This window comes from Aedes albopictus, chromosome 3 (genome assembly GCF_035046485.1).
Source record: "Aedes albopictus strain Foshan chromosome 3, AalbF5, whole genome shotgun sequence".
NCBI classification, from domain to species: Eukaryota; Metazoa; Arthropoda; class Insecta; order Diptera; family Culicidae; genus Aedes; species Aedes albopictus.
The window spans coordinates 220,296,960-220,311,276 of record NC_085138.1 but is presented as its reverse complement, the minus strand read 5'-3'; the positions used below and the strand labels follow the sequence as shown (position 1 = coordinate 220,311,276).

Sequence of the window (14,317 nt, the reverse complement as noted above, 5' to 3'; positions counted from 1 at the left end):
CCGACCTTTCGTGCATTCGACCTTTTGTCCTTCAATCTTTTGTACTTCGACCATTTGTCCTTCTACCTTCTGTTCTAAAGCCTCCAGAAGGCTTCTGGACAATTTCATTCAGAAAGGGAATGAAACCTTCAGAAGGCTTCTGGAAAGAAGGTCTAAGGACAAATGGTCAAAGGACAAAAGTTCGAATGGACAAAAGGTCGAAGGTACAAAAGGTCGAAAGTACAAAAAGTCGAATGGACAAAAGGTCTAATGCGACAAAAGGTCGAAAGAACAAAAATTTTAGTAGACCAAGTTATCAGCTGGTGTGTATCACTTATAAGAAACAATATTTGATATTTGGGTCTTTGGTGTTGTTCATTGAGAGAAACATTATCGTGCTGTTATAGAAATCATATGCATTTCAGTCACTTACATTTCTATAGGAAATTTTCCCTTCTTTTGTCTATAGGATGTCCGTTATAGTTGTGTTAATGTAGTATTTAATGGCAATTTAGTTTGATTTTTTGTTCAGGAATTTTTCCTTCTTAAATTTATAGGCTGCTCTTTTGAGTTTTGCAACTCAAATAATTATTGACTCTTCACCCTGTTGTTCTTTCAAGTAATAGTTTTTGACATTCAACTTTATATATCAATAGCATGAGTTTCTATAACTTATGGACATCCATTGCAATTCGCGATGCGGTAATAAATTGCTGTATATAAGCTTTTGCAAGTTTTAATAGAGACTTTACAATCTTTCAATAATGTATTTTTTGAAGTTGTTCAATAATGTTGGTATCATTGGTTCTATTATTTTATCTAAATTTCAAATGTTGTTTCTCTATAATTGTAATCACTTTCTTATGTCTTCCAGTTCGTCTTTCGTCTATTTAACCCTTTGTCTTATTCGATGTTTTGTCCATTCGACCATTTGTCCATTCAAACTTTTGTCCCATTCGACCTGTTGTCCCATTTGACCTTTTGTACCATTCGACCTTTTGTCTCATTCGACCTTCTGACGAATTCGACCTTTTGTCCTTCGACCTTATGTCTTTCGACCTTTTGTCATAGAAACAAAAAAGGCTCAAATACTATCAAATACTATAAAAATCATGCCTATTTCTACAGTTGTCTGTTAGTACACAAATTTGGTTTAGTACACATTAGAATGTAGACAAGAGATACAGTATATGTACGAAAAAACTAAAATTTTATTGGGAAGCTGTTAGGTAATTGCTTGAAATTAGTATATTCAATGAAAAGATATGCTTGTTTTAATTTTAGTGCGCATCATGAAAAGGAAGATCGAGTCTCCCTATTTTCTTAGATATTTAAGAAAAATTTTCATTTTGACGGATTTCGCGCCAACACGAACAAATGTTGGCAGCACCCTCTCAGAATATAATGAAACTTTCTGGGTGTGTAGACCTTGACTAGATAAGCCACTTTGCATACTTAGTTTCTTCAAAATTTATCTAGACTGTCTTTTGAAAAGGGCATTTTTTTCAAATGCATTTAGTAAAAAAAACGACTACTTCTACAAAAAAGTGTTGTATGGGTGATTTTCACAAAATAATTCAAAGAAATTTAAAGAAAACCAAATTGAGCCCTACACTAAAAAAAATCATTTGAAAAAAAAATCAAAGTCGATTTACAATAAAAAAACATTTTCGTTTTCGATGAAAATTTGTCGCAAGATAAGTAATTATGTTCCCTACCAACCGTCCATCAGATATCAGTAGGTCGGCTCCAGAGGTACGTTTTCCTCCAACCGTCCATACACGACCAGATGGGCACTTTTAAGTAAAAGCAGTTTTTCTAACATAAACTTTTTCGTGTCCAAATTATTTTTTTTAGTGTCTTTTGTTATTAAAAACTTAATCAGTGAAGGCTAGAGTCCCCGCAAAATTCAATGAAACACATTTTGTTATAGATTTTGTGTCATTTTTTCAATCATTTGGAAAAGTTTTCTTTTATTTTATTTACATAAATACTTTATTTAAAATGTATCCTCGTCGCACTTTTTATCGATTTGTTTCAAATGCATTCAATAAAAAAATAACTACTCCTAAAAATAAATTTTGTATGGGTGATTTTCACGGAATGTTTCTAAGAAATAGTATTGAAAACATCCTGATTGTGCCCTACACTGAAAAAAATAATTTAAAAATAATACAATGTCGATTAAAAAGCACATTTTTGATATCGATGAAATTTCGGTAATTATGTTCCCTACCAAACGGGCACTTTCAAGGAAAAAAGTTTGCTTCAAAAAACAAATGTATTTTTGTTTTTGAATCGACTTTGAATTTTAAAAATGACTTTTTTCAGTCTAGGGTTCAATTTGAATTTTTCCAATATTTTTCCATAAAAATTGACTTATTTTGTGTTACTAATTACTAATATTTTTTGTAATAGTAGTCATTTTTTTACTAAACGCATTTGCAAAAAATCAATAAAAAAAGGTAGCCCTTTTCAAAAGACAGTCTAGATGAATTTTGATGAAACTAAGTATGCAAAGTGGCTTATCTAGTCAAGGTTTACATATTCAGAAAGTTTCATTGTAATCTGAGAGGGAGTTGCTAACTCCAAATACGATTGAGGACGAAATTCGCCATTTCCTAAGAGAAACCATTTGTAATAAAGTATTTATTTAAATATAAAAGTTGAATTGATTGAATGGATAAGACAAAATCTCCTTGAATAAATGAGACAAAATCTCTTAACAAATTGTGTTTCATTGGATTCTGAGATGATAATGACCTTCACTGGTTTAGTTTTTGCTAACAAAAGACACTGAAAAAAAAATCATTTGGACATGAAAAAGTTTTTGTTAGAAAAACTTTTTTCTTTAAAAGTGCCCATCTGGTGGTGTATGGATGGTTATTAGGGAACATAATTACCTATCTTGAGACAAAATTTAATCGAAATCGAAGATGGTGTTTTTTTTGTAAATCGACTTTGAATTTTTAAAAACGATTTTTTCAGTGTAGGACTCAATTTGGTTTTTTTTTAATATTTTTTTCTTGAAACTTGACGTATTTAGTGACTATCACCTATACAACACTTTCTTGTAGGAGTAGTCATTTTTTATAAAACACATTTGAAAAAAATCGGTGAAAAAAGTTTTGCGCTTCTCAAAAGATAGTCTAGATAATTTTTGAAGAAACTAAGTATGCAAAGTGGCTTATCTAGTCAAGGTCTATACACCCAGAAAGTTTCATTGTAATCTGAGAGGGTGCTGCCAACTCCGAATACGATTTGGGGCGAAATTCGTCTTTTACAAAATACTATAGTCAACAAAAATACCGTAATCTGGGGGGTAGTTGATCAGCGGGATGAAGTTGATCACTATGGGGTCCACGTCTTTCAACGGCTGAGGGAGGAGCCTACATTTCTGTTTCTAGTCTAGTCTAGTCTAGTCTACACATCCACAGCCATTCATTGAAAGAATTCTGGAAAATGGTAGAATCGACTACTTCTACCATTTTTCTTGTCATTATGTTTGCAGTACATCGGAAATGCATTGCAAGCATTAAAGCGGACAGGCCTACTGTGCAGCGTTATTGATATTTGGATAAAGCTATTGAGGGGGACATCTCGTACCAACCACTCAGCTTTTTAGTAAGCAAATACGTGAAATCGATGGGGGTGACGATGCTAAGAAGGTTAATGTCACCCCTTGGTCCTATGCTTCCTGGGATGGAACACAGGTATTTACTCTGTATCCTGGCCCTTTTGCCTAGGCTTAAGTGCCTTTACTCGCTCTCTGAAATGAAACAAAATAAAGATTTCTGGCTGTGGGGGATTAGTGATTTTACGAAAAATGATTTTAATGGTTATTTAACGCCTCCGCAAGGGTAAAAAAAGGGAAAGTAGTCTGAAACGATCTCACCAAATTGTACGCTGCAGTCTCTAAGTACCGTCAAGGCACCATTCACCGTGGATCTAAGAGGATTCGAGGTAAATAAGGGCTGTCATTTGACACCAGTCTTATAAACATTGTTGGTGCCGCTTTTAATTGCCTTCATTATAGGTTAAAATTAAAGCAATATCCACAGAAGTCACAAAATTTGGTGATATAGTACAATTAGTAAAGGGTAGTAAGGTTGCCTAATTCCATGGTAGGTCACCATTCATCGTGGTAGTAGGGACCCATTCACCGTGTATGAGAAATTTTATTCTACTTTGTTTAAAAATGATCAAAACAACCCAGCCAAGGGAATTTTCTTCGTTTAAATTAATTTCAAGTAATAACTTGCAAGATTTTATTAGAAAAACGAATGTTCAAATTTTCCATTTTTTCTAGATATATGGGACAATATGGGGCACGGTGAACCATTGATTTTTAGGGTACTCATTTACCGTGCCGTTTTGTTTCAATTAAAAAGTACGAGTAATTGTACTATTTTGATAAACTTACTTCGGTAATGCAAAATACATACTTGCTATGTGAATTTAATTGCTTCTAGGTGGAATAAAAACGTTACTACCTTTAGTTTATCGCTTAAATCACCATAGCGCAGTTTTCGTTTTTTCACTATGAATGCAGTGAACGAGCAGAAACCCGCATCATGTAAACACACTTTAGTGTCAAAATGATACTTTTAAATGTTTCTAATGAGCGTTTTGACATGGTTCCAATACATTAGTGTTGTATTGGTGAAATTGAAGGGAAATTGTCATATCATTCAATCATAATATGGAAATAGTGAAAAAATATTCGAAGGCACACGGTGAATGGAGCCCCCACGGTGAATGGCGCCTTGACGGTAATCATGAAAACTCCTATGCGCTCCAACATCATCCGAAAGGTTTCCTACGCGAGGTCGCATCTTTCATCATCGGCAAACACTTGCTCCTCTTTCGCAACATATCCAAAAGAACGCGTGTAGATTAATCGCGTTTTCTTATTCATCTTTTCTGAAACCGCGACGATCTTCCTGACTGGCTGCTTCTTCGTTCTTTTGCCGTTCATCCGATCTGTGGAAAAGGCACCGCATGCAGTACTTCACTTGTTTTTTTTTGCCCATTTTCGGTGGCATCCGACGGGCGCTCAAAGAACTTTCGTGTAAATTTCACCACGTTTTCCAACCACAACGCACTCGTCACGGTCGTACTATCCACCAAAAGATTGCACGAAGTGCAACAACACACACGATACAGCCACATTCAATACAAGGTAGCACCCGAACTACCAGTATAATCAAACAAATCTCGAGGAAACAATTCCCACTAAGGATAATTAGCACAATACGGGATTCAGAAGAGATGAACTTTCACAAGCGGAAAACTTTCCGGATAACGTAATACCGATCGATCCACCAGTGGAAGTGTTTTTTTTTTCGCGAACGCGAGGAAAAACGTGACAAGCGATTGGTAACACAACCGATCGCGGCGATGCCTACTACGATTCATGACCCTACATTTCTGTTCCAGTGGAAAAATAGTAGTTTACGCAACAAGGTGCAGAATGAAGATTTTTACAGCACGAGTCGTACATTTATCCAACGAGGCTTGCCGAGTTGGATAATTCCGACGAGTGCTGTAAAAATCGAGTTCTGCACCGAGTTGCGTACAACGTTTTTTGCACCTTCTACCACTTGAGGATAGTTTTTAACTAAACTTTTTCATCAGACTGCACACTGATGTTCATAGCCATAATTAAGGAAGTCTGATCATAGCAGATTATACTGTGCAGTTGTCACAATTTTTCAAACCTGCGTCCAGAAAGCTTCAATAAGCTGATCAAAACTGAAAACAGTGCTGTAATGGTTCATTACGCAACGCAAATCAGTGCTGTAATGAACCATTACAGCACTGTTAATTTGGTGTGGAAAAGTAGGCCTTTTCCTGTCAGATTTGCGTGAGGTAAAATAGCCTATTACGATGAGATGTTGCAAAAAACATTTTACGTAAATCAATTGGGCGAATATATTTGATGGATTTTCAAAGGTTTTTATGCCAATTATGTCAGATTTTATATTAAAATATCGACTTTTTTATGTGTATTAAAACACTGTGAAGTAATTGTCTTTCAAAAAACGCCTCCTATCAACGCCTTGTATATCAGATGACTCACAAAACGCTTCTTTTAATTCATGGTAGGCTTATTGAGCATAGATTTGAGTTGAAATTGATGTTAACATAAGTTTTATTAGAAAATGTCATATTTTTGAGAAATAAAGACGATTTTTTATAAATTGCCTACCTTTAAACGTTTATTGTGGGTCATTCTGTAACTAACTTATCTTTATTTTACTTTTAACATACAAAATACACTAGTTATAAGAATTCGAAAAACTGATTCAGATTAAGCATCATTAAATTTGGTTTGTTCAATAATTTTCAAATCTTGGAATGACTTTTTTTTTAATTATTCGTTTATTTGGAAGGCTCGGGCGCTACATGGGCATAACTGAGCCGAAATCTTTTGTTTTTACATTGATTTTATATTTTGCAATTTATTACTGCCTTAATACTATGTTAGTTTGGGATCTTGGAATGTTATGTCATTGGTTGATCAACTTCACCCCAAATTGAAAGTTTTCAAATTTTCCCATTTGATTTTTTTTACAAAATTTAGCAGTTTCTTGTAAGAATTTCGTTTATGGAACTTGTTACAGGTCCACTCAATACATGATTTAAAAATATTTATTTGGAATCATATACATTGCATCCGATTTTATTGAAAAGAATAGAGAAAAAGTGATCGACTTCCCCCCAGATAACGGTTAAAGAAAACTCTAATGAAATGTGAATTGAAAGACTTTGAAGTATTTTTTCCGTAAAAAAACATGTTCTCAAAGGGGCAACAGGTGTCATCCATTTTTTTTTAAATGCGAGATATGCCTTTAAAACAGAGTTTAAAAAACTCATACAATAATTTGAAGCTCTGCTATTATGTATAAAGTTGCAATTGATGTTCACCTGACATTCTGCACAAAAAACGGATCTAGTTTCGTGTTCTCCTAAATATAGCAGACACATTTCGATTAAGGGATCAATTCCACCCAGTCTCCTTTACACAAATACATTCTTGATAATTACGCAACATATTCATTTTTTATCTTTACAGCTCGTACATCACATCATTAGCTAGTCATAACGGGTTGGTTCCTCCTTGAATGGTATGTATATTGTGCCTATTATTTAGGATTTAGAAATGGCACATCGTTGTAGGTAACATAAACTTGTTATATTTTTATTAATATCTGCACCAGTTGACGCTCTGAAATATAACCATTGTAAAAAAGGGGAACAGTTCATCAGGGTTCAAAATTGAATAATTCATTTTGCGGAATATATTAACCGTGAGATATCACAAAATCAACATGTTTTTTTTTCTCTTTGACATTATTTACTTCAATTTTAACTCTATCACAGATCTCGTTTGCATTTGGCTTATGAATTTACCATTGCTTCTTCAGATTGATTGTTACTTGAATAAATTCCAATGCGCTGTTAAGCAAGCGAAATCTGTTGTCTTGATAATGATTCTCTAAGCATGATATGCATGTCGCATGTGTCGAAAATTTTGGAAAAATCCGATTGCTAACCCAATAATGTAATGTTGCAGTCCGGATGAAAACGATATCGATTTGCCGGATATTCACACGGGCTCCAACGCCGATAATGAAGAGCCGGAAACGTTGGACCTTAGTCAGCAGCCTGCAGCTGCTACTCCGCTAGACAATCAACCGTTGGAGTACAAGATTGAACAGGCGTGCCGAAAACGGTCTCGTAATCCGGTTGACGGCAGTGGCTACTATCACCAGGATGAGCTAGACAATTATCGGAAGCGTCAGAAGCTCACAATGCAGCATTATTACGATGAAGCGTACGCATCGGTTGAGAAGAAAATGCGGAATCCTTTTTTGGATGACTCTCTAATGAAGCCAATTGACTCTTTTGAGAGTTACGCCCGAAGTTCTATGAATCCAATTAACTACACACTGACGGCAGAAGCTATCAATAGGCGCATTCGAAGCACTTTAGGACTGGAAGATGACCCACAGGTAGGTTGTCTTATGCAAAGGTGGAAATGCAATTATTATAGTTTTCAACGTGATGGGTTTCACGACATTTGCAGACTTCCTCAATATCTTCAAAAGATTAAGAAGGAAGTGACATTCTTTAAAAGCTGTTTATTTAGTCTACAACATACCTACTTATACTCGTTTCCACAGGTAAGCTTCGACAGGCCCAGGCCTCCCTCCAATGATGAATGCTGTACCGCAAACCCTGACTGGCTAATGAGAAGAAATACTTACGGCGATAATCCATTTACAATCACCTCTACACAGGTCGATATTAAACCTCCTACGTTCCCTCATGATGACAACAACAATGTGGATAAGAAACCATTTCACTAGAATTCAGAAATTAACAGAGTAAGTTTTGGGACCTACTATCTTCTCTTTGGCATTCGAAAATCCATCATGTCGGTAAATGTTTGGAAACGTAAATCAAATTTTGCATGAGGTTATCAGAAATTAAACGAAACAAAATCAAAAATTCTCTTATCATAACGAACAGGTATTACATCGACTATGGGAAAGTCATAAAAAAGAAGTGTAGAATTAGAAGGTAAACCAGTGCCAATATAAAATGTTAAGCGGTAACTATCAGTTCATTGAACATAGGAGGGACGTACCCTTCGAAATTGGGGTGGTTGGTGGTGAAAATGATATAAATTGATTAGACTGATTAGATAATGTGTATGTGCATCCAGTCGGTAGAAATGAATAAAATTCTTTTTATGGAATGAAGCTCTATTATGGTATTTATAGTTTTGCATTGCTAACCAAAGCACGAATTTCTGAAACCCATGGATATTGGACTTGTATGAACGTTGATTAGACGAATAAAACTGTTCTTATGGAATTCTGATAAAATTTGTCGCATTGATTTATGATAGAATTGAATGAATTATAAGTGGTAATATGACATTCTTCCTTAATCTTCTGTGAATAGATAAATTACCATTTTTGCCAACCTGACTGAAAGAAAGTCTACATGCATTCATTCATTTCATTTATTTAGTTCACATCAAATTCATGATAATACTGAATCAACAATTTGCCGCCATAATACTCGATTTGCAGCTGCAGCTCTCCATCCTCGGTCACGCCCAACACTCGCCAGATCACGCTCCACCTGGTCCGCCCATCGTGCTCTCTGCGCTCCACGCCTTCTTGTACCAACCGGATGGTTAGCAAACACCAACTTTGCAGGGTTGTTGTCCGGCATTCTTGCAACATGCCCTGCCCACCGTATCCTTCCAGCTTTGGCCACTTTCTGGATACTGTGTTCGCCGTAAAGTGCAGCGAGCTCGTGGTTCATCCTTCTCCGCCACACACCGTTCTCCTGCACACCGCCGAAGATCGTTCTTAGCACCCGTCGCTCGAAAACTCCGAGTGCTTGCAGGTCCTCCTCGAGCATCGTCCATGTCTCGTGTCCGTAGAGAACCACCGGTCTTATTAACGTCTTGTACATGGTACATTTGGTGCGGGGGTGAATCTTTTTTGACCGCAGTTTCTTCTGGAGCCCATAGTAGGCACGACTTCCACTGATGATGCGCCTTCGTATTTCACGGCTCACGTTATTGTCAGCCGTTAGCAAGGAACCGAGGTAGACGAATTCTTCTACCACCTCGAAAGTATCCCCGTCTATCGTAACATTGCTGCCAAGGCTTGTCCTGTCTCGCTCAGTCCCACCTACCAGCATGTACTTTGTCTTGGCCGCATTCACCACCAGTCCGACCTTTGCTGCTTCACGTTTCAGGCGGGTGTACTGTTCTGCCACCGTTCCAAATGTTCTGGCTATAATATCCATGTCATCCGCAAAACAGACAAATTGGCTGGATTTCGTGAAGATCGTACCTCGGCTGTTGAGTCCGGCTCGTCGCATAACACCTTCCAGGGCGATGTTGAATAGTAGGCAGGAAAGTCCATCACCTTGTCGTAGTCCCCGTCGAGATTCAAATGAACTGGATAGCTCACCAGAAATCCTTACGCTGTTCTGCATACCGTCCATCGTTGCTCTTATCAGTCTAGTCAGCTTCCCGGGAAAGCTGTTCTCGTCCATAATTTTCCATAGCTCTGTGCGGTCGATACTGTCGTATGCCGCTTTGAAGTCGATGAACAGGTGATGCGTTGGGACCTGGTATTCACGGCATTTCTGGAGGATTTGCGTACGGTGAAGATCTGGTCCGTTGTCGACCGGCCGTCGATGAAACCGGCTTGGTAACTTCCCACGAACTCATTTACTTTAGGTGAAAGACGACGGAAGATGATCTGGGATAGCACTTTGTAGGCGGCATTCAAAACGGTGATCGCTCGAAAGTTCTCACACATTAACTTGTCGCCTTTCTTGTGGATGGGACAGATTATCCCTTCCTTCCACGATTCTATAACATTTACCCGAAAACCATTTACCCGAAAGACATTTACCCGAAAACCATTTACCCGAATGTAACATATACCCGAATGCCAAATACCCGAATGCGACATTTACCCGAATGCGACATTTACCCGAATGCGACATTTACCCGAATGCGACACTTACCCGAATTCGACACTTACCCGAATGCGACATTTACCCGAATAGTTTATTACTATGCACAAATTATGATTTTGAGAATAAAGTTCACTTATTTTGTTCTATTTAAAAAGTGCATGTATTATTTTGTATTGTGGATCAGAAAAGCATTTTGATATTCCTCAAGAACCCATTTTATCAAATTTTCCCTGAAATGATCCGCGATAGGAATTCACAGGGCATATGCTTGAATTAAACTCATAACTGCCGCTTACATTTGTTATGTTAACGCTGTTAGCGTTCACTCTAGATATTTACCCTTCTTTGATTCATATGCTGCTCTTTTGATAAGAAAAGAACAGTTTATGATTTAAAGAAGGGGAAATCTCTGTTTGTGAACGGGCTTGGTGGTCTAGTGGCTACCGCTTCTGATTCGTATGCAGAAGGTCATGGGTTCAATCCCTGGCCCGTCCTTTTCATCCTACTTTGTATCTTTCTATCCACTTTCTCTCACTCTCTCTTCTCTACATATACAACTCATGTATATTCATATGTTCATAGCCATCGCTAGAACCAGAAACGAATTGAAAAAAAGTCGTTTCCCTCCCTTCCAACTTCTACTCACAGCACAGTGTATATATAACGCCTATAAGTTATGCAACCAAAGCGTGCAGTGCCGCTTGACCTTATTCACCTTATTCACCACACAATCTATCACGAACACTATAAATAACCCTATCCATGGATCGCATCACCGACCCAACGGTGACTCCCAGATCTCCCATCCTTTCCGTCTAACAAATACCCCAGTCCGTGCGGGTTGTGGGACGCAGAGTGCTCTCGGTCTCTAGTAGCAACAACCAGTACACTCTAACATTCCTTTCCCTTCCCAGCTGACTATAAGGACTTGGCCGGCGCCGTTATTGATCAAATATGCATGAGCTGCTAAAATTGCACTTTGAGAATAAGTGCAATGTCCCAGCCCCATATTCAGTTGGATCACAGTGCAACTGGTAGCAGTTCAGATCAATCACGGAGGAGCAACCATTGACATGTATAGTCAGAATTGATCGTTGATCGTTTTTAAAGAAGGGGAAATCTCTGTTTGTAGCCCAAGGTGTCATTAGTTCGAAACGATTAGAAACAGCCCTCGGAAAATCAACATATCATTAGAAAATAATATTTGACAGAAAAGTTTGCAGATTGTTCACCAAACAGAACATCCCATTATTAAAAGAAGGAAAAAATCCTAGATGTAGACTTGGAATCCATCACTCAATCATGTAAGAGTGTAATTCAAAAGAACATCATATAATCGAAACAAGGACAAAACTTATATGCATCCCAACTAACAATAATGGTAGCTGAATAACAGCTTATTCAATCAAAATTTCAAAAATTAAGCTTATGATTGACTTATTCTTCTATTGTACAGCAACTATGTTTGTTCTGCAGTTAGTAGTTCGAACGCCAGCAAAATATGCAGCAGTGCAACTCGAAAGAACAGCCTTTGAAGAGAAGAAGGGAAAATCTCCGAAGGATAGGTAATAGTTTGGCCACCAAACAACACAGTGATACTATGTCTGTTAAAGAAACTCTACCCCCTTACCCTGAATGCCATCATAACCTCGAATAGGACATTATTCCAAAAGCCATTTCCCCGAATGGGTCATCACCCCGATAGATATGTATAATAGTTCCCTAAAGGATATAGATAGAAAGATGGATTCACGGGTCTCCTATGGAGTTAGTAGTTCGTCCGCAACAAACTAAATAACATTTCAACTCCAACTCGCAAAAGTAGCCTCTTATGGAAAGAATGTATACATTATATGGAGAAATTACCAGTTTAGCCAGTACCAGCCGACCAACTCATCAACAGTTTACGGGTGGACAATGTAAATTCGAAAGAACAGCCTATTTTAAAAAGAAGGCAAATCTTAGAAGAAGTGGATAATACTTGCGGTATGTGTTCGTGTTTGTGATCGTGTATATAAGTAGCTAATTTTGCATTTTTTGGGCGACCTCCTGATTGATTCGGATTGACGTTCGGGCTTATTGGATGGAGCCGTAAAAGAACAGAATATCAACAAAAATCCTTTGATCAAAATAGCATTGTGACAGCCAGTAAGTCCTGTATGAGGGTGCTTGATGATCACTCAGATTATTAGGTCTAACCAAAGCCTGCTATATGATACTGGGCCATAACATATTTGTTATTGACAAATCATATGGGGATCAAGTACACATTTTTTTTATTTTTCGGGTAAGTGTCGCATTCGGGTAAATGTCGTATTCGGGTAAATGTCGCATTCGGGTAAATGTCGCATTCGGGTAAATGTCGCATTCGGGTATTTGTCGCATTCGGGTATTTGTCGCATTCGGGTAAATGACGTTCGGGTAAATGTCATTCGGGTAAATGTCTTTCGGGTAAATGGTTTTCGGGTAAATGTTGTAGAACCCCTTCCACTCCTCCGGTAGCTGTTCGGTTTCCCAGATCTTGACTACTAACTGGTGCAGACAGGTGGCCAACTTTTCCGGGCCCATCTTGATGAGTTCTGCTGCGATACCGTCCTTACCAGCCGCTTTGTTGTTTTTGAGCTGGTGGATGGCATCCTTAACTTCCCTCAGCGTGGGAGTTGGTTCGTTCCCGTCCTCTGCTGCACCAACATAGTCATTTCATCCGCTGCCTTGGTCCTCCGTGCCTACATTGTCTTCGCCATTCAGGTGCTCGTCGAAGTGCTGCTTCCACCTTTCGATTACCTCACGTTTGTCCGTCAGGAGGCTCCCTTCCTTATCCCTGCATATTTCGGTTTGCGGCACGTAGCCTTTGCGGGATGCGTTGAGCTTCTGGTAGAACTTGCGTGTTTCCTGTGAACGGCACAGCAGTTAAATTTTCTTGCACTTCGCTTCTTCCAGGCGGCGCTTTATCTCCCGGAAGAGACGGGTCTGCTGCTTCCGCTTCTGTCTGTATCGCTCCACATTCTGTCGGGTTTCATGCTGCAGCATTACCGCCCGCGCTGCATCCTTCTCCTCCAGAACCGCTCTGCACTCCTCGTCGAACCAATCGTTTCGTCGACTCCGTTCTACGTACCCGATAGTGCTCTCGGCTGCGTTGTTGATGGCTGCTTTCACTGTACTCCAGCAGTCCTCTAGAGGGGTCACATCGAGCACACCCTCGTCCGGCAACGCTGCCTCGAGATTCTGCGCGTATGCGGTGGCGACATCCGGTTGCTTCAGTCGCTCTAGATCGTACCGGGGCGGCCGCCGGTAATGTACGTTGTTTATAACGGAGAGTTTTGGGCGCAGTTTAACCATCACCAGGTAGTGATCGGAGTCGATATTAGCGCCACGATAGGTCCTGACGTCGATAATGTCGGAGAAGTGCCGTCCATCAATCAGAACGTGGTCGATTTGCGATTCCGTTTGTTGTGGTGATCTCCAGGTGTAACGATACGGGAGGCTGTGCTGGAAGAAGGTGCTACGAATAGCCATGTTCTTGGAGGCGGCGAAATCGATGAGGCGTAGGCCATTTTCGTTCGTCAGCTGGTGGGCGCTGAACTTTCCAATCGTCGGTCTGAATTCCTCCTCCTGGCCTACCTGAGCGTTTAGATCCCCTATGATGATCTTGACGTCGTGGTTTGGGCAGCGGTCGTACTCGCGTTCGAGCTGCGCGTAAAATGCGTCTTTGTCATCATCAGTGCTTCCGGAGTGTGGGCTGTGCACGTTTATTATGCTAATGTTGAAGAATCGGCCCTTGATCCTCAACCTGCACATTCTTTCGTCGATCGGCCAC

General features: G+C 39.1%; 1 protein-coding gene across 1 annotated transcript; it reads left to right on the top strand.

Moving 5' to 3' along the window:
- The first annotated feature begins 676 nt into the window (after positions 1-676).
- On the top strand, positions 677-8,889 carry LOC109417157 (uncharacterized). Its single transcript, XM_062857788.1, has 4 exons — positions 677-681; positions 7,058-7,090; positions 7,559-7,997; positions 8,169-8,889. Exons 1-4 carry the CDS (start codon positions 677-679, stop codon positions 8,352-8,354), a joined length of 663 nt encoding a protein of 220 aa, XP_062713772.1. The 3' UTR covers positions 8,355-8,889.
- Positions 8,890-14,317: the final 5,428 nt, after the last annotated feature.